The 27,419-nt window shown below is 36.9% G+C and overlaps 1 protein-coding gene across 2 annotated transcripts in view; it reads right to left on the reverse strand.

The window, feature by feature from the left end:
* Nucleotides 1-8,526: 8,526 nt before the first annotated feature.
* LOC150085486 (tRNA-uridine aminocarboxypropyltransferase 1) overlaps nucleotides 8,527-27,419 on the reverse strand; it is an 88,507-nt gene continuing 69,614 nt past the window's right edge. For both annotated transcript variants that reach the window (XM_090373293.1, XM_090373292.1), the window contains exons 6-7: nucleotides 18,377-18,423; nucleotides 8,527-8,827 (exon numbers count right to left, since the gene is read on the reverse strand). In XM_090373293.1, the coding sequence (XP_090229419.1) occupies nucleotides 8,574-8,827; nucleotides 18,377-18,423 (301 nt within the window). In that variant the 3' untranslated portion in view covers nucleotides 8,527-8,573. The remainder of the gene's footprint in view (nucleotides 8,828-18,376; nucleotides 18,424-27,419) is intronic.

Here is a 27,419-nt window from a genome sequence, read left to right on the forward strand (position 1 = left end):
ACCTACAGTGATTAGATCCAATATTTTCAAGAAATCCCCATTCTTCCATTGTTTTAACATGTGTGGTGCAAAACTTTTGAACAAGGCCTCCTACCAAGAAACTGATAATGCAATCTTCTTCTTCAGAGCCCTCAATAACCCACAGAAGAAAACTGAATTAACAGGAAGCACCTCTTTTTGGTCAGAACTTCCCTTGCCTCTACCATAGACCTTGTGGCTCAGAAGTCGCTGACATCTACATAATCATAAGATTCTTCACATCCTGGACTTGACCACAACATAGTATCGGCTAGATAAAACCCCAGGAACGACCTGCTAACTCTCCATGCAGGGTAGGATCATGCTAACCCAACCAGGTTAATATGATCATTAGAAATCCTATCCAACCATAATATTGGATAGGATTTCTTGGTTGTAAGAACTGCAAACCCTGGGATTCCCAGGGTAAGATTATTAGCCCTAAAAGCAGTCAGAATCGGATTTTCTAATCCTTCTCCCAAAGGATAGAAAAGAATAACACAGGGTCTGCTCACTCCTTCCTTTCCCTCGGGTTCCCCCTTCCCCCTGGTATAACTAATGCTCCACTGCTAAGTAAAGGGCACACCTTCGTCTACAACCCCCTCACTCTTTTACTCCCTTTCTTCCGAACACCCTGTACTGCCCCAGCACTCTACTTTGTTCCTTTTTCTTCTAACTTGCCTCCATCCAGGATGCTTAGGTGACCCTAGTGGAAAACAGCTAGAGAATAATGGGCAGCCTGGTGACCTCCTAGCAATTCGACTCTGGAGAGAATATGCAAGGCTCATGGGATAGAATATTTCTGTGTGGGTTGTGCTTGTTAATAGGAGAAACTTTTACAAGGTTGGGATACACTTAAATAGAAGAGGTGCAAGAATATTTGCTGATGCTATCAAGGCAGTGATAGGTGGGTCAGAAAATGGTTAACTTAGGAGGATACACTGACTAACAGATTAACTAGAGGACAGGCCTAATATGAGTACAATGTATACAGGAAGGACAGCAGGACACAACAGGTGGGGGGGGGTTACGTTCTTAGTTAAGAAGCATATAAATGTAAGGCAGTATATTCAATTGAAATGGATGGCCAGTGCAATGGTCAGTCAGTTTAGTGTGACATAAACACTGGAAAAAACAAAAATGAGATTAGGAGTGTGCTATAAGCCTAATGACTGAGATGAGTATACTAATCAATACAGAAAAATAATGGGCCAGTAAATCAGAATGCCTTATAATGGAAGTTTTTGCTTTCCAGATATTGAGTGGAACTTGTGGGTTGGTCACTTAGCACAAACAAGACTTTATGGATTTATTGGATGACTGTTTTCTAAATTAGCATGCTAGAGAGCCAACAAGATGCAGAACTCTTTATCTGGTTATCAGCAGAAATTCTTCATGCATTAAGAATTTAAGCTAAAAAAACCCAACTGGGCGGTAGTGATCACAGTATACTAATGTGAATTTACTTAAAGACACAACTACTGTCAAGGGTAAAGGGAAAGGCTTTTGGTTTCATAAGGGTAGTATAGTGGTCTCAAACAGTTTTTAAATTCTGTGCAGTGGGACCAACTGACAATGTTATCAAGAGCAAATTCTAAATGGGAAGCATTCCAGGAGGTCATCATAGAAGCTACTAGGGCTTTTCATATCAAATAAGAAATACTGTTTCATGTCAAATAAGAAAGTCAAATGAACTTGTGAGACCTGTGGCAGAGAAGAAAAATGTGTGGGATGCATATAAATTATTGGGTGATACATAAGCCTATGGTATATAAAAATTAGTTTGCAATCAAGTCACAAAGGAGGTTAGGCAAGCTAAGGAAAATTACAAGAAGTCTCTGGTAAAGAATGCAAAGAACAGCAGCAAAGACTTCTATGATTATATTGACAGTAGAAGGAAGGGGTTGAATCACATTGGCCCAATGTGATTCAAGTGGCCCAATGTGACAGTAGAAGGAAGGGGTTGAATCACATTGGGCCACTTGATGTCAATGGATTAATCATTGACGATTCTGCTCAGGTTGCTGACAAATTGAAATAGGTATTTTGCATCTACATTCACACAGGAGGAATTGTTTAGGGAAGTGGATGCCATGAGTTTATCAAACTCTAATGGGTATCTAAATGATTTTGTAATAACTGAAAGAAAATGGAAAAGAAATTGCTGAAGTGCAAACATAAAAAGGCATGGGGTGGATGGAATATATCCAGTTATATTAAGGGAGGCAGCAAAGTTGGTGAGCAAACCCTTATCCATAATTATATGAGCATCCTTGGATTTTGGGGAGGTCCCTATGGACTGGAGACATGCAAATGTATGCTCAATTCACAAAGAGTGACATGGGTAATTACGGACCTGTTAGCTTAACTTCTGTTCTAGGGAAAATAATGGAGTCACTGGTTGAAGAAGTAATGCGGGCCCATATAGCCAGAAGTGCAGTTATACTTCAGTCACAGCATGGATCTGTTAAAGGGCAATCAATTGTGTGACCAATCTGATTGGATACTATGATGCAGTAACAAAGGAATTAGATGTAAAAAATAATTTTTATATCATATATCTGGATTTCAGGAAATATTTTGATACTTTTGCACATAATAGACTGATATACACACTGGAACAGTGTGGCATTAAGGGCAAGTTATTGCTATGGATAAAGGGATGGTTGAGTGGGAGAAGACAGAGACTGGTCATCAATGGGCACTGCTCTTCGTGGACTATATATATGTTGCTAGTGGAGTCGTTGAGGGTTCGGTGCTGGACCATTGTCGTTTTCAATATTTATTAATGATATTGATGCAGGCATATCAGGCTTAATGCCTAAGTTTTCAAATGATACAAAGGTTGGTAGGTGGTTACTGATAGTAAACTGGGTGAGCTACTGTAACAAGTTTTAGGAAAATTAGGTTGATGGGCTAAGAAATAGCAGTTCAAGTTTAACATTGACAAAAGCAAGGTACTGCATATGGGTAGCAATAATCACAGATTAACAAAATGTGTGATACTTTACTCAGAGTAGCAGAAAATAAAAAAGACTTGGGGTAATTATGCAGTCAGATATAAAGTTCTCTAAGCAGTGTAGACAGGCTGCCAGGCCAATTGATGGAGTTTTGTCAATGATATACTGAAACTTTGATAGCAGGAATAAGGAGGTGATTATCCCTTAGAACAAGGCCATGGTTAGGCTTCATCTTGAGTACTATATACAGGTCCAGAGGCTTTTCTTTGAGAAGGATGTATATCTGCTAGAATGGCTGCAGAGAAGAGCAACCAGATTGGTGAATGGGAAAAAAAAGGATACTCTTTTGAAGAAAAGCTTCAGTTCTGCAAACTGCAGCATCTGTAATGAGGCACCTGCAGAGAGACCTGATTGAGGAGTTTAAAGCCTTGAATGGATTGAGTAAGCCAAGTGTTAGCATTAGTAGAGGCACATGATGCACGAAAGCAAGCTTACACAGCATCAATCAAAAATAAAATCTTCCCATTTCACCCATCCATTTGCTCCAAAACTTTGTCTAGTTCTTCCTTGAATTTATTTAAGCTATCAACTTCCATGACAGATGGAAGTTTGTTCCATCAATCAACTACCCACTCGCTGGCCAAAGGTAAATTTCCACACATCTATTCTATTCTACAACTGTCTTTTTTCAATTTGAATTTATGCCCCCTCAGATTACGAACCATACGAGAACTTATAAGCCTCAATCAGATCACCTTGCAGGTGCCTAGTCTCCAGGTGCTGCAATTTGCAGAACTTAAGCCTTTCTTGGTAAGAGGACCCCTTTGTTCCCTTCACCAATCTTGTTGCCCTTCTCTGTACTCATTCCAGCAACTCTACATCTTTCCTAAAATGAGACCACCAGACCTGTATGCAGTACTCTCTGACTTTTGCCTTATACAAATGGATAATCACCTCCTTTTCTGTACTAGCAAAGTTCCTGTATATCATTAACAAGACACCATGACCTGCTGCACTGCTCAGAAAACTTCATATCGGACTGCACAATTACCTCCAGGTTGTTTTCATTCTCTACCACCCTGAGTGTAGTACCACACGGTTGGTACATTCCTCTTGTGTTACTGCTACCCATATGCAGTACTTTGGATTTGTTAAACTTCAGTTGCCACTTCTCAGCCCATCTGCCCAACGTTTCTAGATCCTGTTGCAGTAGCATACTGTCATTAACAACCCTGCCAACCTTTGTATCACCTGCAAACTTCGACATTAAGCCTGATATACCTTCTTCAATATCTTTATTCAGTATACAAAACAATGAGCCCAACAACAAATAACGTTAGTCCACGAAAAGCAGTGTCCATTGACTACCACTCTCTGTCTTCTCCCACTCAACCATCCTTCTAACCATTGCAGCAACATGCCGTTAATACCATACTGCTCAAATCTGTACAGTAGTCTTCCATGTGCAACAGTATCAAAAAGTTTCCTGAAATTCAAGTACAGTAGATTCCAGTTATTTGGGACACCGGTTAATCGGGACAGCCGTTTATTTGGGACAAATCTTAAAGAACAGAACCTAATAGAAAAAATAGCCTGGGTTTTCTTTGCTCAGTTGGGACAACATACCGTCTAATCATGGCAAGAGACCGCAACACTGGAACGATTGTCTCCAACCATACCACATGGTTCGGTCGGATTTCTGGAGGTCATGACCATAAAACAAAAACAATTAGCAGTTTCCAGTTTATTGGGCTTTTCTGTTAGTGCAATCTATTATAAACAGATAGTAAACTCAATCTTACTGAATTTGCAATAATACCGACACCTGGAATTCTATGGGCTTGTAGGTTATTATGGTGAAATGTGTTTCCCCTTCCATGAAATCTTCAATCATATAAAAATCAAATTTTCAGAATCTTCTCTTCATTCCTATTTTTTAAGCTTTATAACTTGTTAGTCCATTCTCACTTGCACATACCATGTTAGTTGCAATTTGTGCATGCAGTGTTCTTTGTTATTGCTTCTTTTTTACTGCTTTAAATTTGAACCTCCCCCCGACCAAATGTCAGTGAACAGAAATATCAACTAATTAGTATGTACATATACAATGTATTAATTAAGCTATACACGTAAGTGAAAATTTATTTTTATTTTTCTAGCCTGTGGAAAATATTCTTCCGATTTTCATGTATCATTTAATTTTTTAATTGGTAAGCTAATAAAGCGTAAATTTGTGCTTAATATATCTTTACTTTTAAGCCTGTGGATAATATTCCTCCAATTTTCACTTATTAGAATCACTGTTTAATAGAATTAAAATTCAATTCACAAATGTGATTACAATGACCGGCACTTACTACATATCATATAGTGAATGGTACTTTACTATGATGAGTCTATTGTAACGTGATTTGATCGTACAGAGAATCAATCACAAAGCAGGGGTCCACTGTATTTTTAACTATTTACGTGAAACTTCGCATAATTGAGGCAGAAACTTAATTTGGCCAAAATGCACTATCCCAATGTGTCCCAAATAACTGGAATCCACTGTATATGATATCAAAATTATTTTTCGCATCCAGTTCCTTTGTACCATCACAGGGGAGCTTGCACAGTCCATTCATTCAAGCCTGAAACACCTCAATCAGATCACCTCGCAGGTGCCTAGTCTCCAGAAGCCCCAATTTCAATAAAGTGGAGGAGAAATTGTTGAAGATAAACATAAGAAAGGCACCTGGGGTGGATAGAATCTATCCAGTTATATTAAAGGAGGCGGCAAAGGAAGTAAGCAAACCCTTAGCTATAATTATGAGAGCTTCCCTGGACTGGAGATGTGCAGATGTGACCCCAATCCACAAAGGAGGATCAAAGGGAGACACAGGTAATTACAGACCTGTTAGTTTAACTTCTGTTCCAGAGAAATTAATGGAGGCACTGGTTAAAGAAGCATTGCAGGATCATCTAGACAAGACTTCAGTTATGGCTCGGACACAGCATGAGTTTGTTAAGGGGAAGTCTTGTCTAACCAATTTGATTGGATACTAAGATGTAGTCACAAAGGAACTGGATGCAAAGAATAAAAGAACTGGATGCAAAGAATAAAGGAACTAGATGCAAAGAATAACTTTGATATCATATATTTGGATCTTAGAAAGGCCTTTGATATTGTTGTACATGGAAGACTGCTGCACAAATTTGAGAAGTGTGGCATTGGAACCAAATTGCTGCTATGGATAAAGGGATGGTTGAGCGGGAGAAGACAGAGTGGTAATCAATGGACTGCTCTTCTCTTCGTGGACTAATGTTATTAGTGGAGTCCCTCAAGGTTCAGTGTTGGGTCCATTGTTGTTTTCTGTATTTATAAATGATACTGATGATGGTATATCAGGCTTAATGTCCAAGTTTGCAGACGATATGAAGGTTGGCAGGGTTGTTAATGACAGTACACTGCTGAAACAGGATCTAGAAAAGTTGAGCAGATGGGCTGAGAGGCGGCAAATGAAGTTTAACATTGACAAATGCAAAGTACTACATATGGGAAGCAGTAACCCCACAGTAACGTATCAACTCTGTGGTACTACACTGACAAGATATAAGGTATGTTCGTGTCAGATGGCACCTGGGATTTCTCCCATCTCCGCGTGTGTTTCGCTGTATCGAGGACAGTACACTGTCAAGCCAGAGACTTGAAAGTGTGTGGGCCATGTCTGTGCAGTGTGATATGTTGTGCCCATTGTTTGTCTGGCTTATTGGCCGCCAGGCCCCTAGTGGGCCCGACGTTGCCCATTCCTTGCCACGTGGAGGCTAGCCGGGTGTATCCAGTATCACAACAAATTGCTCTGGCAGGTCCTGCCACCTAGTTTCCTGGGATTTCAGTGGCTAGGACCTAAAAAAAAAAAAAATTTACACATTTGACATTAATGCTTAATGGGATTGCTGTTAGGAAATTGCTGGTTGGGGTTGACCGCCAAAGAGATGTGTTAAAGGCCTAATAGGTTGGGAAAAATTTTGATGTTATTAAATTTGGACGTGTGAGGCTATACGCTAGATGAAAGATAATACTGTTAGTTGTCTTAGAGATTTACACGAAACTGGTAGAATTTACACATTGATTAGAATTTGGCGGCATTGTTAAGGGGTATACTCGGTCGGTTTAGTGAGAGGGGAGACAGAAGACTGGGGGGAAAACAGATAGAAGAATAGGGACGATATAGTATGTACAGAGATATCTACAGCAGCAACCTGCCCTTAATGCTGTAGTGCTCCACTTTGTACAGTAGTAGTTCTTTATGTGCAACATATGTATCAAAAGCTTTCCTGAAATCCAAGTATATGATATCAAAATTATTTTTTGCATATCGTTCCTTCATCACTTCATCATAGTATCCAATCAAATTAGTCAGAGAAGATTTCCCCTCAAGTGGTAGAGGATTTCTCATTAATGGTTAAGTGGTAGGGTACAGTAATATGTTATGAGTAGGATACCTGAAGGTTTTGGCCTCAGGCACTATATTTTTTTATTATTTACATGATACTGATGTAGTTATTTAATTTGATGTGCAAGTCTGTTGTTCATTTAGGGCTACTGAAAAGCCCTTCAAGAATTCCTGTTTTCTGACACAAGGTTGATCAACTTAAAGCTAAAATATCAATGAGAGGTAAACTTCTTGAAAAAAATGTTAATCGGTTAAATTCCAGCCAAGTTACTAAATAAAGTAGTAAATTGTTGAAAAGTTGTTGAACTATCAGTAGTACTGAAGACAGATAATGCAGGATTTGCGTGTAATCACAAGAAAATAACAAAATTCACACAATAGTGTATGACTTTGCTGTTACGTTTATTTTCTTAATCATTTCTTTATACAGTATGGTTGATTCATGAAGCTTTTCATAGGGTTAAAACTTAAATCTAATTTCTGAATATTTTTTTTTTTTCTCGCCAATGATCTGAATGTCCACCTCCATACATTTTTAAAACTCAGGTTTTTTTTCTCTTCTGTACATTTTAAGCATTTTTTAATGCCCTCAGCTTCACTGGTATTCTGTTAATTAAATTATGGTATTCCATTTTTATAGTGATTAAATTTTTTATTAAATCTTCAAATTATATCTATCTCAAATATACCGAATGATATCACTGTGTGTTTCTACATTAATCCTTTACTTATTATCTTTATTATTGCTTCCAGCTCTTGTATATTGTTTATTATATATTTATTTTCCTAATAAAAAAAATTTACTCATTATAACAACATTTCTCAGTATCCAATAACAAGGAAATTGGCAACATACTGACACATGCACACACGGATAGAAAAACAAATACACCCAGTCTTATGAAATAGTAGTTGCATATACTAAACAGCCCAATAATGTACAGATTTATAAAGAAATATTTCATTCGTAACCACAGATTAATAAATTAGTTAGCACATGCACAAAGCTATTGAGTTGTGTGTGTGTGTGTGTGTGTGTGTGTGTGTGTGTGTGTGTGTGTGTGTGTGTGTGTGTGTGTGTGTGTGTGTGTGTGGGAGAGAGAATTAAATCATTCATGAATACTTTATTCACTTTAAATAAAATGAATTCTGTAGTCTATAATTCCTTTTTACTATAAGCTCTCAAAGTCTTTGGGTCATAAAGACTACAAATTTTATTGTACATAAACTTAAAAAAGAATAATAAATTATCATAGTGACCATTGTAAGGGACATCCGGATGCATGAGGTTGTGAAGCTCCACTAAAAAATAGTAAATTGCTTCAATTGTTGCTAGATAAGTATTTGGTTTTCCTTGTTGGTGTCTCCAAAATAATGATCTATGTGAATTAAGAACCACAGACAGCAGACCTGAAAAAATGTTTAGTTGTGAATTATTTAAAATTTTCACTCTTTTTTTTTATTTTATGTACACATTTAACCCGACTATGTTAGATATATAACCACGCAAAAAAAAGTACCAATTTTTAAGTAATTTCATATTTGATTAGCCCATAGCTGCTAACTTTTGCCTTTTGAAAAAATTCTGAACTTAACCAAATCCCATAGTTTGTGTCACCTGAGTAAGGAAAAAAATCTTTTCAGTGTTTAGGCCACTGAATCTTTTTTGTAAAGCCTTAAAAACTTCAATCACATTTGAACAAGGATATTTTCTTGCCAGACTTTGCAACTTAAAAATAAAGTCATTTTCTGTAATATTTTGTCAATTTAATTCTTAGCTTCTGTAAAATTAATTCTTATACATTATTTTCTTTTTTGGTACTTGTAAGTTTAAATTCTTCAGTTTCAGTAGTATAATAATTTTTGTTATCTGCTTAATTTCCATAATATTTTGTTAATTTAATTACTGTAATTTATATATGTAATATTATTATTATTAGCTATATGGTGTAAGGAAGCCTGAGGCTTATACTGCGCCAGCCAAAAAAAAAATTTCTCAATGAGAGAGAGCAGCTCAGCTCAGGAACCTGGGTGTGCCAAGCCCATACTCACCAGATGTGAGCCCCTGGGGTTATTATAAGTTTAATTCTTAGCTTAATAATGATTGCTACAAGGTCCACTTTGAATACTTCATCACATGATATTGTGATGCAGACAAGAATGGTTTGGTTGACTTTCCTGTGAGATACAGGTTCATCACTTGTACAATCTGTGGCAATGTATTGATAGGTCAATCTACTACATAATCAAATCTCCATTGATGATTCTTTTCTCTGTCTCCAATTTAAGGAATGCACTGATTGTAAATTAAAACTTGGTGCATTGTTAGATGCAAGTCAATCACTGAAGAAATAAGCAAATGCCATACAGACAAAAAAAAACTTGAGACCTGTCGGGGATTTAAGCATCTAGTGATCTGCCAGGTGATGTACCCCTGATTTGGGTATCAGAACAGAAATGTCAAGTGCATGCTGTTCTGGTTTAAACGATTTGGCACATATGGGCAACCCCCGGCCCGCAGGCCGTATCCGGCCCTCTACTTCTTTTGATCCGGCCCTAATCTATTTCAGCAAAGTTTGTCTGATTCATTGTGGGAGAAAACATGGTGTGTTCTACTAATTCACATTAAGCTGATGTCATATAACTTGCGCAAAACACACCATGTTTTCTCCCACCAAGGTCTTTTTCTCACTTTGACTAGTGGCGTGTGTGAACGCGTTACGTGTCAGTTTGGTGCCTGCAGTGCCAGTTGCTTGACAGTTCTGAATATCGCTCATAAATTTGGGACAATATCAGGGGTTATGTCAAAAAAATGAAAAGTAGATGCAGAGAATCGTCAATTTTAAGACAACTGGACGGAGGATTATTATTTTATTCTGAATAAAGGATTTTCTGTACGTTTGCTGTGCAAGGAATCCATATCTGTCAACAAAGAATACAACTTGAAGAGACACTTTACTTCGAGACATGCGGATCACCAAAAAATTGATGGACAACTATGAAAAGATGAAATGCAGAAGTTAAAGAAGAACTTGGATACCCAACAGCAAATGTTCAACAAGCAAAGAACGCACACCACAGCATTGTCAAAACCAGCTTTGTGATAAGCGAAAAAATCAATAAGCATTTTAAGTCATTTGGTGAAGGAGAATTTATCAAAGAATGTCTGCTGGATGTTGCAAGTATAGGTCCTGAAAAGAAAAAAGACTTCGAGAATATTCATTTGTCGAGACGTATGTTGTCCAATGGATAGAAATTATGGCTGATGATATCAAAAAAAGTTTAAAAGAGAAGATTGCTAGATTGAAAGCATTTTCAATTGCTTTGGATGACAGCACTGATGCCTCAGATACAGCACAACTAGCAATATTTCTTCAGGGAGTTGATGCGGATTTCAACATCACAGAAGAATTATTGGCACTTTGGCCGTTAAAAGGGACAATTACCGGTGAAGATATATTTGAAACAGTCAACACAGTCTTCAAGAGATTTGGGTTTAAATGGAGTTCACTATCTGGCATATGCACTGATGGAGCCCTTGCAATGGTTGGTGCACGGAAGGGGTTTATTGGAATAGTTCATGAAAGAGCAATAGAACTACAGATCCATCAGGAAAATTTAACAGATTTTCACTGCATTATCCACCAACAAAATCTGTGTGCAAAATCGATTAAATTCACAAATATTATGGAAGTTGTAGTAGCCAGTATTAACTTTATTAAGTCACGTGCACTTAATCACTGACAATTTAAGGAGTATTTGGCAGACCTATTTTCAGATTATGAAGATGTGAAGTGAGGTGGTTGAGTAAAGGTAAAATGTTAAAATGATTTTATGATCTGAGACAAGACATTGCAGATTTTATGGACATAAAAAGAAACACAATTAACCAAGTAAAAGATGATGAGTGGGTGTGTGATTTAGCATTTCTTGTAGATGTCACCGGATACCTAAACGAACTGAATCTCAAATTGCAAAAACAAGGACAATTGGTTCATGAACTGCATGGACATGTCAAAGCTTTTTGTAATAAACTAAGATTGTTGGAAAGTCAGATAAGAGCTAAAAATTGTTATTATTTTCCTACTCTAGCAACTCATAAAAATATCCCTTATAATTGTTATGGAGAAGAACTAAAGGCACTAATAGAGCAATCTGATACAAGGTTTGCCGACTTCCAAAACAAAGACTCCACATTCGCTATATTTGCTCATCCGACGGATGCTGATGTAAATAATGTGCCGAAAACTTACAGATGGAACTTATTAAGCTTCAGGCGGATTTAGTTCTAAAATCACAATTTAACAACATTGCTTTGACGGATTTTTATAAATTTTATTTGGTGGAAGAAAAATATACAAATTTACACACCTTTTCAGGAAAAATCATTTGTCTTTTCGACAGCACATATATGTGTGAACAGTTTTTTTCGAGGATGAAATACAATAAATCAAAAATTCGGACAAGAATAACAGACAAAAACCTCGAAAATTCTATGCAATTATCCTTAAGTAATATTAACGTCAATATTGATAGTCTCATAGTTCAAGTACAAGGCCAATCTTCACATTAAATTGTTATGTCATTCATTATATTATAAAATTTATGTAGAGCTTTATACCAAAGCATTATGTTATAAATAAATGAAATATGAAGTAGCAACTTGTTTTAATTCATTTAAAATTAATTTATTTTATTTAATAATTTGGTCTGGCCCTTGACTTGGAGACAGAATGATAATTTGGCCTCCGAACTAGGAAAGGTTGCCCATGCCTGCAATTTGGTATTACTGGGGAACTACTGTCAGGAGAGAGGATTATAACAGTTCAAAATGCTGTGTGCCTCTATCAACTGGACAGACAGTATAAGAAGATAAATATTTGAGAAACTGTGGAATACCTTAAAATTAGTAGTTGCAAAAGCCATGAATACATATATACAATTAAGAACATATAGAACTAGGAGAGTGCCAAGATGGATGAATAAGGGGCTGGAATTTAATAGAGCAGAAAGATTACATGGATACAGAGCGGAAAAAAAAAAAAATAAATACTGAAGCCTGACACATGAGCCATGCATTGGAAGCCATCTTATCTATGTAGTCTTGATGGAGGTCACTGCAGTGCCTTTTTTACCCATCTTACAGGGATACAGAGTGAAAAAAAAATTAATAATAAAAAAAAATTGAAGCCTGACAGCTATAAATTAATCTGTAAGAGCATTGCATGTATACAGCAGATTTGCCAGTTTCTGGCTAGGGGTGCTTATTAATAAAAATGTTAAAAAAAAATGTAATGTAAGAGCATTACAGAAAGTGTTGGGCTAGCAAAGGTTGATTATGAGAAATCACTGAGATAAATTACTAAGAGAACCACAGGGGGCAAAGGAGTTTTTCACATGTGAGAATACAATGAAAAGAATGAATCATACTGGACCCTTATGTAATGGATGCAGGAAATTCCTAAATAACTCACTGATGTCGCTCATGATTGAATGAATACTTCACATCAAACTTTGCAGACAAAACTCTCCACAGAGAAGTGAAACTGTGTGACTGAAGCCGAGAAGAATGAAATTAGCAAAACTGAAATTACAAGCAACTGTTTATTGCAAAAATTTGTGGCATAAAGTCAAATAAGGTCCCTGGAGTTGATGGCACATACCAAATAATTTTGAGAGACACTTCTCATCTGTGCTGGATTGGAGAGGTACCGATGTATAACTAAAACAAAAAGCAGATTCTAAGGGTAAAAAAGCCTGGTAACGTAACTAGGTGCCTTAAAGAAGATCTGATTGAGGTCTTCTCAATCAGGATCTCCTCTAAGGTACCTAGTTACAAAATTATACTAGAATTCAAATTATAGAAGAAGAGGTACATATTGTATTGCAAGAAATTTTCTTTTAGCTAGACATGTCTTTTAGTTGTTTGTATAAGTTAACTCCACAGGCAGTTAATGCACAGCTTGGGGAAATTTAAATGTCAGCTGAACTGGTACCTATGTGAGGAATAAAAGACATATGTAGGGGTTTTTTTTTTTTTGCTAGTGCAGGAAAAGCTTGGGCCTTCTTGTACCATATGGCTAATACCATAAATCCCCAATATTCACGGATATTATTACCTTATTAAACATTTATAGTTTTGATTATTCACAAGCAATAGTTTCTCCATAAGCCTATATTACATTTTGCACATATATGTACTTGTCTTTATGTAGTTATGCCACACAAATCCCTGTACAGCATAATTACATAGAGACCCTGTTTCAAATGATGAGATGCTAATCCAACCAACAGATCAGTGTATTAATGTAATGTTTAAGCTGTGTAACACTCATTGCATATTTACAAAAAACCTTGATCAGGTAGAGGGCAACCGCTGGAACAAGCACAGCATCACTAACCATAAAACAAATATAAAGGAATCTCTAGATGAAATCAAACCACTGACCTGAAATACATGCTGGAGAAAGCTGCCATCTGATATGGTGAAAGACCTGAAAGGCATGTCATCAGTATAGACGAGTTACAGAGGATTGCGAGCACATGATATAGGAGAAGAGGGTTTCAATGATCTCAAAGAAAGCCAAGTGAAAGCAGAGAGGAAGAAAAAAGTAATGAAATTCAAAAGCCTCAGTTGTTGCTTAAGGTACTGGCAGAGATTCTGGACGTGTCTAAAATTCTGGCTGATAAAGAATTTAAAATGGTATCTCTAATGGATAATGGCTCAAAATTTTTTAGAGCACAGGATGCTCTTGTGGCCCTTACAAGGAGACCTATAGTAATTTGCAAAGAAAGATGAAATATACATCCACAACAAGTTTTTTTTTTTTTTTTTTAAGAATATCAACAACTGTACACCTTTGTCACCTGCAGATTCTTTTAAGTCACCTTCCTGGAAAGATCTTCAAGAGGACTGCTGGGAGTCATCAAGGAAAAAATAAATACATGGGCTGTGTAACTAAGAATAAGAACAGGTGCATGTATACTTGCACGTACAAAAATGCTAGGAGTATAGTAACTAAATTTGATGAATTTGAAGTGCTGGTCAAGACAACAAAGGTGAATATTGTTGGAATAGCAGAGATGTGGTGTCACACAGATATAAGGAAAGCAGTATTGGAATTTGGGGAGTACAATGTGTACAGAAAGGGATGAGGGGTTATACTGTTAGTTAAGAAACACGAAATATGAGAGAGTGCATCCAGTTGAAACAGATGGACAGTGCAATGTTGAGTCAGTATGGTGTGACATAAACACTGGGAAAGGGAAAATGAGCGTAGGAGTGTGCTATAAGCCAAATAATTCTCATTAGTACAACAAACATCTGTACAGAGAAATAGAGTGGTCCAGTAGATCACAATGTCTTAAAAAGGTGCATTTTAACTTCCCGGATAGAGACTGGAACTTGTGGGTTGGTCACTCGCACACTAGCATGGCTTTTGTGGATTTACTGGATGATTGTTTTCTACAGCAACATGTTCGAGAGGCAACCGGGGGGGAGTAATACTCTTGATCTGATTATCAGCAGTGATTATTCATGCATTAAGAATCTGCAGATAAAGGAACTACTAGGTGGCAGTGATCACAGTGTACTGATGTGGGATTTACACAAAAATGTAACTACCATCAGGGGTAAAGGGAAGGGTTTTTGCTTTCGTAGAGGTGACTACGGTGGTCTCAGACAGTTTTTAAATTCTAATATAGTGGACCAACTGATGATGTTACCAATGGCAAATTCTAAATGGGAAGCATTCAAGGAAGTTATCTTGGAATTTACTAGGTTTTTCATAGCAAGAAATACTGTTCAAGGTTTAGGCCTAAATGGATGTCAAATGAACTAATGAGACTCGTGGCAGAGAAGAAACGTTATGGGATGCATATAAATTATCAGGAGACACAGAAACCTACAGTAGACGTAAGCTAGTCTGTAATCAAGTCACAAAGCAGGTTATGCAAATGACGGCAGATTACAAGACATCTTTGGCAAAGGATGAATGAGGAACAGCAAAGACTTCTTTACTTATGTAAACTCTAGAAGGAGGGGAATGAATCTGATTGATTCACTTGATATCAATGGTTCAACTCTTGATTATCCTGTTCAGGTGGCCGACAAACTGAATGAGTATTTTTCATCAATAATTCACGAGGCATTATTAAGGGAGGAGAATGCCAGAAGTTTATCAAACTGTAACAGGGAGCTAAAGGATTTTGTAATAATGAGAGCAAAGTGGAGGAGGAATTGTTGAAGTTAAACATAAGAAAGATACCTGGGATGAATTGGATCTATCCAGTTATATTAAAAGAGGCAGCAAAGGAAGTAAGCAAACCCTGAGAGCATCCTTGGACTCGGGGGAGGTCCCCACAGACATTTCCAGTCTGTGGGGACCTCCCCCGAGTCCAATATCCCCAATTCACAGAAGGGGATCAAAGGGTGACACAAGTAATTACAGACCTGTAACTTCTGTTCCGGGGAAAATACTGGTTAAAGAAGCACCGTAGGATCATCTAGACAAGACCACAGTTATAGTCCAGACACAGCATGGATTTGTTAAGGGAAAGTCTTGTCTGACCAATTTGATTGGATACTATGATGTAGTCACAAAGGAACTGGATGCAAAAAATAATTCTGATATCATACACTTGGATTTTAGGAAAACTTTTGATACTTTTGCACATGGAAGACTACTGTACAAATTGAAAATAGTATGGCATTAAGGGCAAGTTGCTGCTATGGATAAAGGGACGGTTGAATGGGAGAAAACAGAGAGTGGTGGACAGTGGACAATGTTGTTTTCTGTATTTATCAATGATATTGATTTCCAGTATTTATCAATGATATTGATAAATACTACAAGCTTAATGTCAAAGTTTGCAGATATGAAGATTGGCAGGGTTGTTAATGACAGTAATGACAGTACACTACTGCAACAGAATCTAGAAAAGTTGAGCAGATGGGATGAGAGGTGGCAACTGAAGTTTAAAATTCACAAATGCAGAGTACTGCATATAGGTAGCAGCAGTCCCAGAGTAACATACCAACTGTGCAGTACTGCACTCAGGAAAGTGGAGAATGAAAAACGATCTGTTGGTAATTGTGCAGTCATATATGAAGTTTTCTGAGCAGTGCAGACAGGCAGCAAGAGTAAGTCATGGGATCTTGTCAATGTTATACAGGAATTTTGCTAGCATTGATAAGACAGTAATTATCCCCTTGTATAAGGCAATGGTCAGGCCACACCTTGAGTACTACATACAAGTCTGGAGGCTTCATTTTAGGAAGGATGTAGAGCTGTTGGAACGAGTACAGAGGAGGGCAACGAGATTGGTGAGTGGAACAAAGGGTTTCTCTTACCAAGAAAGGCTTAAGTTATGGAAATTGCAGTGTCCTTGTACACCTTAATCAGATCACCTGTGAGGCGATCTGATTGAGGTGTACAAGGCCTTGTACACCTCAATCAGATCGCCTCACAGGTGATCACAGGTAATGCTTTGAGCATGCTGAAAGCTGACAGGATTCTTCCTCAGATTACATACCTGAGGGGGCATATTCAAATTAAGGAAAGACAATTGTAGAATAGATGTGAGGAAATTTGCATTTAGCCAGTGGTTGGTTGATTGCCAGAAAAAACTTTTGGAGTGAATGGGTGGGTGAAATGGTAAGGGTTTTTTTTTTTTTTTTTGGCTGATGCTGTATAAGCTTGCTTTCTTGCATCATATGCCTCTACTAATGGTAATATTACCATAACCCTTTATTTTTTTATTTATTCTTTATATGAAACAGAATTTATATGTTACAATAAGCATGATTATTACATAAAAGTATATTGCAGGTTAATTCCTATTGTTGATGAACGTTTGCTTTGATTTCCATAAGAAAGGTCCATCTAATCCCCTTTCTCCATTAGACTTTGGTCTTAATATCTGCTGTTTGGACATCCACTGACTTCCAGCTACGTACTCCCCCTCCCTCCTTCAATATAACAAGTATACTGTACTTCTAATTCTCTGGGATACCTGCAGAAATTTCATCTGGTATACTAAGGAATCAGATTTCTGTGTAATTGTCATATTAGTTTTATGTCTCTTTCTACATATTGGTGCACTTAATGCTTTGCTCCAAACTTCTGGAACTTCTTCAGAAAACAAACTCTGGATAATACAATACAATAAATGTGATACTATTATTCCAAATCCACTGTTCTCACTATTTACTTTTCCTACCTTTCAGACATTAAATATTAATTAAATTTAGAGAAATTTTTTAGAAATATTTTAGGTAATCAGCAAATTCAATTGTAATTCAGAATGCTGCTTTTAGCACAGCACTGACACTGAAATTCTAAACCAAGTTTAGAATATCAATGTTTATAATATTATTTATTATATACTTTATCCTCACTACAGAGACTGTTTATGTATTTATTTGTGTATACATATTTTTGGTTGATTTTTTTTTTTTATTTGGCTTTGGGTGCTTCGCTGATCAGGAAAGTATCTGAATATTAGTTATCATAGAGTAGCAGCTACACTCATTTAACTCATGCCCTGCTGGTTGAGGAGTTATCGAAATATTTCTATTTTAAAATAGAGAAATAGTTATCAAACTATTTCTCTCTTTGCCCACTGGAGTGCCTGGGAGTGCATTTTCCCCTGAAGAGATGAGCATCGGTGGCTGAATTTATCTTTCTACTTCTTGCCAGGTATTTCCATTTATTCTTGGTATATGATGCATAACTTTCATCCTCACTCCACTGGGCAGACTATTTTATTCTCCTCTAAATTGTTTATTTTAGTTTATTTTATTTATCACTTCTAAATTCATTATTTCACCTTGCAACAGCTTTAGTAAAGATGTACCATCTCACTGGCATTCTGGAGTTTTTACTGTATAAATAAGAAAGCCACATAAAAAAAAAAAAAATTCAAACAAGAATTAAAAAAAAAAAAAAAAACACTTACATTTCAACCTTTTATCCTTATAAATACCTTTACTCTGGTTCCATGTGCTGAAATTAAAAGCAAAAAAGGAATATTTAATTATAATAAGAATTTTAAATAAACTATTCATAAAATGAATTATAATCAATTTATAAAAATGAAGCACAATAAAACTTCATTAATTCAGACTAAATGGGCCAAGGTATCAACAAAGTTATAGATTTCTGTAATGTTTCAGTGCATATATCTAGTAATACTTCTTTATAAAACTTTTTTTTTTTTTCAAAATTGAACTTGTTGAAGTCAGCAATGCAAACTTTCTGTAGGTTTTGAAGGAGTTATTTTATTATTCTCAAAACTTTTTTTCTAAAAATGTGCAGGTATTATTTATATTATAATAAAAAAATGTACTTTGTATTATAATAAAAAAAAATGAAGGAACTGGCTCCTTCAGAACCACTATAATGAGAGTTTACTTTCATTATAGTGCACCATAAGCAGGAAAGGGTTATAAATGGGGACCATCCCATTTCACACAGACTGCTCATAGGACTACAATAAAATAGTGTTAAAGTGTGAGAATTTATAACAGAGGTTTACTGTATATTTTAATGTCTATCATTCAATATCACTCTTCACGTCACCTATAACAAATACGTTATTCTTTGAAAAAAAAAAAAAATTAGTAATCCTGGAATAGCTTTGCTTGTTTTACATTTCACCCATTATTATATTTATCATTTTCCCTAACAGCAAACAGCGTTAGCCATGCAAATTTTCTCTAAAAGGAAATTTAAATGTTCCCCCTTCAACAAGTTTAACTGACAACCTTATTGTCGATTCTTCAAATTTCTTCATCTCTGACTATACCAGCTGATGATATCACCTTCTGTTCAAGCTTGCATAACTTCTTCATTTAGACACATTTCATAGACACTTCATTTGAACACCTTATTTTCAAGAATTAATTTCGTTTTATTTATTTTTTTTTTTAGGAGCATTAGCAACTAAGGCCATATTGCTCCAGGGATATGCGGTGGTCATTCCCTGACCGCATCCTCCGTATTTGGTGGTGATGGGCTCGAACTTCGGTCTGATCAAGAAGCGTGTGCTACGCACTGCTTCTCCTGCCCACCTGGCTACAGAGGCGCCCAATTAATTTCATGTATTTTCAATTCCCTAAAAACTGATTTCTAATGTTTCAATAGAGAGCAGCTTATGTCATAAGATGAAAATGACTTTCTGTATAACATCTTTCCAACTCATTGTCCATTTCATAAATGTACAATGAATTGGCACTCAAAATGCAGTTTTCACATTTGTTAGTATTCTATTTCTATCTTCCACTACCTCATTCAGGCGCCTCCGTAGCCAGGTGGGAAGGAGCAGCGTGCGTAGCACACGCTTCTTGATTAGACCGAAGTTCGAGCCCATCACCACCAAATACGGAGGATGCGGTCAGGGAATGACCACCGCATATCCCGGAGCAATATGGCCTTAGTTGCTAATGCTCCTAAAAACCAAATAACAAACAAACAAACAAACAATAGCAAACTACCTCATTCTCTTCCAATACAATAAGGTAATCATCATGTTTTTTTTTTTCCTTCTTTTAAAGACATTTGCAGCTAAGACCAATTTTCGGCACAGTTCTCCAGAACTCCAGTTTTGTGTTGCATTCTGACACCCACATTCCATTGGTTCCCCCCCCACACACATTGAAATTTGCTAATACCTACCAATTCCTATTAAGAGTAACAAACTCTTGCATTCTAAATACTCTCCTATTATACTTATCTCAACCTTTTCCAATAATGGAAAAACCTGTCAACTACCAACTATTATACTATCTTAAAACCTTCAAACTGATTAAAAATCAAATTAATTATGTCAGTGGCAATCTAGTGGTGATATTTTTGCTTATGTTATTTGTCTGTGGACAAATTCCATGGAAAAGTTTGCAGAAACTTGAGAAGTTATTTCATCAATTCTAAAAATTTTAATTGGTCCAGTGCAGCAGTTCTCCAACTTTTTGGTCTCAGGACCCCTTTATACCCTTAAAAATTATTGAGAACCCCAAAAAGCTTTTGTTTATGTGAGTTATATCTTTCAATATTTACCACATTAGAAAATAAAACTGAGAAATTTTTTAAATATTTATTTATTATTATTAATTCATTTAAAAATAACAATAATAAACTCTTTTTTTTTCTATTTGGTAGTTGTTGGCGCATCGGCTTCTGTGGCAATAATGCACCTCCCAAGGTTGCAGTACTTTGATCCAAGCCCGAGGCGGGATTCGAACCCACGACCTTTGGGTTGCTAGGCAGGCACTTTACCCACCCGGCTAGCCCGGTCGGCAATAAACTCATTACATGTTAACATAAATAACATATTTTTTTTTTTATGAAAAATAATCATTTCCAAAACAAAAAAAATTTAGTGAGAAGAGTGGCATTCTTTTACATTTTTGGAAATCTTTTTAATGTCTGGCTTAATAGAAGACAGCTGGATTCTCATATCTGCTTCTGCATTCAACCTATTGTGATGTGTTATTTTGGTTAAGGTATATGAAGAAAATCCAGCTTCACACAGATATATATTTGGAAAAGGAAGGAGTATTTTAATAGCCTTTTCAGATAATTGTGGATATTCTTCTTTGATACTACACCAAAACTAAACAAGTGGTAGTTTCTTAATGATTAGTTGCAATGTGGAATCTGAAACCATATCAATGAACTTTTCGTACTCTGTTACATTAAAATCCATTGGTCTATCTTGCACTTCAGGTGGTAGATGACTTTCATCAACCGGTGAAATACCACCACTTTGCTTATTGGAGGCTTGAAGTGGGGAAACCCATGTTTAGTCTCTAGAGCAAAGTTTCCGGCATCTTTCCCCCCCCCCTACTTCTCCTTCAACCCATGCATGGTACTAAGTACTATAGGTTTTGATACCTTTCGTGTTTGGGGTTTTCATAAAAAAAAAAAAAACTTTGAATGGATCTTTTTACCCATGCATGATTTTGTAACATCATGCATTGGTTATTTGGAAAATATTGGTTCATTGAGTTATGCAGATCTTCCAAATGTTGACACATTTCATTATACAATCTATTGCATTCTTTTACATTAGATCTCATCAGAAAAGTCTTTCAGTATTGGGAAGCTGTCAAGCTCACAGTGGTGGATACAAGTTTTCCAAAATTCTACTTTTACCTTGAAAGCTCAAATTTTATCATTGGCAACAAATACTGTCAGTTGTTTTCCTTGAAGTGACAAGCTCAGTTAGTTCATTTTCTAGAAAATATCTGCCAAATACCCAAGTTTGAATAACTACAGTTTGCTTGTCAGTCGTTCTTTCAAGTAAAAGTGTTCCATGAAAAAAAGCAGCTCGTTCAGCTTGCAACTCAAACAATCACACAAGTGCTTTTCCTCAAGACATTATACTTCCATATGCAGCAGAAGTACTTCATGCGTACTTTCCATTTCGTCACACAGAATATTAGAAAGACATGTACTCAAAGGTCGAGATTTAATAAAATTAATAATTTTTACTGCTTCATCAAGGACATTCTTAAGTGAAACTGGCATTTTTTTTTACTGCGAGTGCATGACGGTGAAGAATACAATGACTACTAGTACAGTTTGGTGCCACTGCCTTGATTCGTGCTAAGGCACCAGCAGTTTTACTCACCATTGCTTTGTTTGTTCTAGAATAAACCATGAGATTCAAAAAAGTTATTCAACACTGAATATTTCAGCAGCACTTGTCTTTGTTTCCAAGCATTCACATAAAAGAAGACCTTCTTTAATGATTAGTTGGTGCTGATACTGGACGAATACAAGCAAAACAGCGTCCAACCACGTCTGTAGAGTAGATTTGTCATTTGCAAGGCAAAAGTACAATTCAGCAGATGAGATATAAACTCAGTCTTCATGTTTGCAACTAAATCTTTAATTCGATGAGTTACAGTATCACTGGAAAGTGACACTGCTGTGATTTCTCTTACTGACTTTTCATCCAGCAGGCATTCAGCAATGTCAACTGTACAACTCTTTATTAGTCTCTCAGCTATTGTGCACACTTCTCCAGCCAATGTACTACGATAACTTACCCTGTAAGATGCTTCAGTGGCTTTTTCATTTCTAGTTTGAAAAGCTGTAACAAACAATTTTTGGCTTTTAAAGAGCTCGTCAACGTCTACATTTAACATATTCAATTCCTTTTTCTTTAAACTCTGAATGATTGGTCTTAAAATGATGCCGCAACTTAACTGGCACCATAATACTATTCGAAAATGTTCTGTTGCATACGACACAATAAGGTAAATTATTAATATCTATAAAGCCAAGGGAAAAATAGCTTTCATCATATTTTCGTTTCTTATTTACAGTTTTGCTGTTTCTTTGGAGCAAATTCCTCCTTTCCATGAGTCCGAGAACTCTCTGATATGTCAGTTTCATCTTTTTCAGCATCTTTAGATGTATACGGCGCAGCTGTGAGTTGAGAAAGCGAGTCTTCTAATCTCCCTTAAATATAAGGGTCTCAGGGACCCCCAGGGGTCAGCGAACCACACTTTGAGAACCGCTGGTCTAGTATAAAGGCCTTCTAAGCATCTGCATCTTAACAATCTCTCCTTTGATTTTTCTGACTGAATAGCTAGCTTCCTCTCTGACTGCTCACTGCATGTGATGGTATCTGGCACACCAATTTATCAGCTCATAGGGTGAATCAATCGCACAACCCAAAATGAAAGAGCTAATTTCACTCATTTTGGTAACCATATAAAATTCTTACAAATACACTTTGGTGGCAACAATGTATACACCTTTGCATGCAGAACAGTGGTCATCAGGTTACACCTGATCAAACTTATCTATACCAGCTTGTTTGTGATGAAGTCATCATGACACATTTCCTGCCTGAGAGTCTTTATAGTTGAACATTGCTTTTTTTCCAAATTATATGTAGGTGATTATTTGTGGAGTTTGTTGAAAGGCAAAGTGTATAAAAATAATCCCCACATACTGGAGGAACTGAAAGCCAGTATATAAAACAAAATTATGAATACAAACAATCAAACATTATTATTTTATCGGCAAAATTGGATGACTTTGTTACAAAACGTTCCATTAAATATGATGAAGAAAGCCCATGCATATATTCAAGAAGGTGGATATTTTCAAAATTTATTGTAATTTTTATAATTACTTATTAACATTGTTGTTAATAAGTAATTATTAACAACAATGTTAACCTTTTTGACTTATTAACCTTTTTGATTGATATCCACTGTTCTTCTGAACTGATATCCACTGTTCTTCTGAATAGTATCTGTAATTTCACCTTTCTTCTGAACATGATGTGCTTCAGCTAGTCAACATCTAGTCACAATTCAACTCCAAACTGAAGTAGCATTTTTCCTTCTTCATTTATCACCTTCTGTGATAGTATAGTGGTTTTGCCAATTGTTTGGAAAGGTCTGGTCTGGTTTAAAAATCTCATTATTAGATGGAGAAATTCTTAAAGGTCTCTTCAATTATCATTGTAGTTATCAAATCTCACATGTAGAGCACCCCCCCCCCTCGAGTTATTCTGGGTTTTTCACAGTCTGCAAAACATTTTATTTTATATTGTACTTAATACGTAGTCTTATAGTTCTAATTACGCTGGTTATTTTTATTTTAATTTATATAAACAGTTTTTGTAGATATACGTAATACTTTATAAAACTGTTAGTTTGTTCGAATATTGCAGGCATTGTTTTTTGTATATAGTGATAGGGAATTAAAATTTTTAATTGAGGTAGCTAGGTAGCTCTAACGTATAATTATAGAAACAGTAATACGCTTCACTGTTTCTATTAGATTTAATTTAATTTATTGATCTTATTAATTTAAAATATCATGCCCCAAACTAGAGCAGCAAAGCAACGGGCACAAAGTGGCAGGAGTGCTGTGACTCAGGGGAGAACTGAGGGGGGCGATTTTCCAACGCATCACAGCCTAAAAAAATGTGCAACTTGTGAAATGTTTGCCGAACTATCTGGAACGGAACATGATATTGCCATGGGGGATGTCTTTGTGTGTGCGGGATATAAGCAGTGTAAGGAAATCAGGCGACAACTCAGCGTTGTTATGGGCCTATATGAGAGTTTGAAGGACAGGGTGGATGCCCTCGAAAGATCTAAATTGAGGAGCCCATCAGGCTCTCAGATGCCCACATCAACGCCAGAGCTTGCACTTGGTCATCACGCAACACAGCGGCAACCCCCAAGGCAGATTGCGCTGGTCCCAAAGGAACTAGTAGTTGTTGGTGACTCTATTGTCAGGGAAACGGGGAACATCCTTTGTAAAAAGGATAGGTGGAACAGGACCAGGGTATGTCTGCCAGGGGCAAAGGTTGATGACGTTGTAGAGCAGATATCTTTTAGGGGCACAAAAGGTGATATAGTTGTACACGTTGGCACTAATGATATTAAGAGTAGGAGACCAGCAGAATTACTTAACAAGTACAGGTCACTGATGAAAAAAAGCCGTGAATTAGGGTTAAATTTGAAAGTGTCTGCAATTCTGCCCAGACACGATAGGAGGGAGTATATGATGAGAGCCTTGTCGATCAATTCGGCCCTGGAAAGATTGTGCAAGGCTCAAGGGATAGAATTTTTTTCATCCTGGACTGTACTTGTTAACAGGAGAGACTGCTTCTACAGGGATGGGATACACTAAAATAGAAAGGGTGCAAGAATATTTGCTGATGCTATCGAGGCAGTGTTAGGTGGGTCGGAAAACTGATTTATTTATTTATTTATTTCGTATGATGTGATCAATACACGAAGGAACCAGTTTTTTCTTGTTTCCTTCGTGTATCGTGGCCGGGATATCCAACCAACCGGTTGGTTCAGCACCATCGTGATATCCAGCCCGAGGCGGGAATCGAACCCGCGACCTTTGGGTTTCCAGGCAGGCACTTTACCTACCCGGCTAGCCCGGTCGGCGGAAAACTGATAGCTTGGGGGGATACAAGGACTAATAGTTTAACAGTAGCTGTAGGCAGAGGTGAAGGTGATTCTTGCACAGCGACCTGGAGCGAGGGGTGTTGGGGGTTTCAGGGACGGATGGCAGTCATCGTGAAACAGGTGAGTATATGGGATATGTTAGAGTAATTAAGAATAAGAATAGGTGCATGTATACTTGCATGTATATCAATGCTAGAAGTATAGTAAATAAATTTGATGAATTTGAAGTGTTGGTCAAGACATCAAAGGCGGATATTGTTGGGATATCAGAGACGTGGTGTCACACAGATATAAGGAATACCGAACTGGAATTTGGGGAGTACAATGTGTACAGAAAGGATAGACAGGATAGGAAGGGCGGAGGTGTTATGCTGTTAATAAAGAAAAACATAAAATCAAAAGAAGTGCATCCAGTTGATATAGATGAACAGTGTACTGTTGAGTCAGTTTGGTGTGACATAAGCACTGCGAAAGAAAAATAAGAGTAGGAGTGTGTTATAGGCCTAATGACTTGAATGGGTACAATGAACAATTGTATAGAGAAATAGAGTGGGGTAGTAAATCGGAATGTCTTATAATGGGGGATTTTAACTTCCCAGATATTGACTGGAACTTGTGGGTTGGGCACTCACACACTAGTCAGACTTTTGTGGATTTATTGGATGATTGTTTTCTGCAGCAGCATGTTCGAGAGGCAACCAGAGAAAGTAATACTCTTGATCTGGTTATCAGCAGTGATCATTCATGTATTAGGAATTTGCAGATAAAAGAACCACTAGGTGGCAGTGATCACAGTGTACTGACGTGGGATTTACTTAAAGATTTAATTACCATCAGGGGTAAAGGAAAGGGTTTTTGCTTCCGTAAAGGCGAGTACAGTGGTCTCCGACAGTTTTTAAATTCTGTACAGTGGAATCAACTGACGATGTTACCAACAGTAAATTCTAAGTGGGAAGCATTCAAGGAATTAATTGTGGAAGCTACTAAAAGGTTCACACCTATTAAGAAATATTGTTCAAGGTTTAGGCCTAAATGGTTGTCAAATGAACTAATGAGACTCGTAACAGAGAAGAAAAATGCATGGGATGCATATAAATTATCAAGCGACTCAGAAGCCTATGGCAGATATAAGGTAATCTGTAATCAGGTCACAAAGGAGGTTCGGCAGGCGAAGGCAGATTACGAGATATCCTTGGCAAAAGATGCTAAGAAAAACAGCAAGGATTTCTTTACTTATATAAACTCTAAAAGGAAGGGGATGAATCTGATTGGTCCACTTGACATCGATGGTTCGACTGTTGATGATCCTGCTCAGATAGCAAACAAACTGAATGAGTATTTTGCATCTACATTCACACGTGAGAAATTATTAAGGTTTGAAAATGGCAGAAGGGTATCAAATTGTAGCAAGATATTTAATGATTTTGTAATAACTGAGAGCAAAGTGGAAGAGAAATTGTTGAAGTTAAACGTAAGAAAAGCACCTGGGGTGGATGGGATCTATCCAGTTATATTAAAGGAGGTGGCAAAGCAACTAAGCAAACCCTTAGCCATAATTATGAGAGCATCCTTGGACTCAGGGGAGGTTCCCACGGACTGGAGATGTGCAAATGTATCCCCAATTCACAAAGGGGGATCGAAAGGTGACACGAATAATTACAGACCAGTTAGTTTAACTTCTGTTCCGGGTAAAATAATGGAGTCGCTGGTTAAAGATGCATTGCAGGATCATCTAGACAAGACTGCAGCAATAATTCAGACACAGCATGGGTTTGTTCGATATCCTATCAAATTTGTCTTGTCTGACAAATCTGATAGGATATTATGATGTGGTTACAAAGGAACTGGATGCGAAAAATAATTTTGATATCATATATTTGGATTTCAGGAAAGCTTTTGACACTGTTGCGCATGGAAGACTATTGTACAAATTGGAGCAGAATGGTATTAAGGGTAAGCTGCTACAATGGATAAAAGGATGGTTAAGTGCTAGAAGACAGATGGTAGTAATCAATGGGTGCTGCTCTTCTTGGACTAATGTTA

The sequence above is a fragment of the Mastigoproctus giganteus genome, chromosome 5 (assembly GCF_048544385.1).
Source record: "Mastigoproctus giganteus isolate SK-2022 chromosome 5, ASM4854438v1, whole genome shotgun sequence".
In the NCBI taxonomy this organism is placed as follows: Eukaryota; Metazoa; Arthropoda; class Arachnida; order Uropygi; family Thelyphonidae; genus Mastigoproctus; species Mastigoproctus giganteus.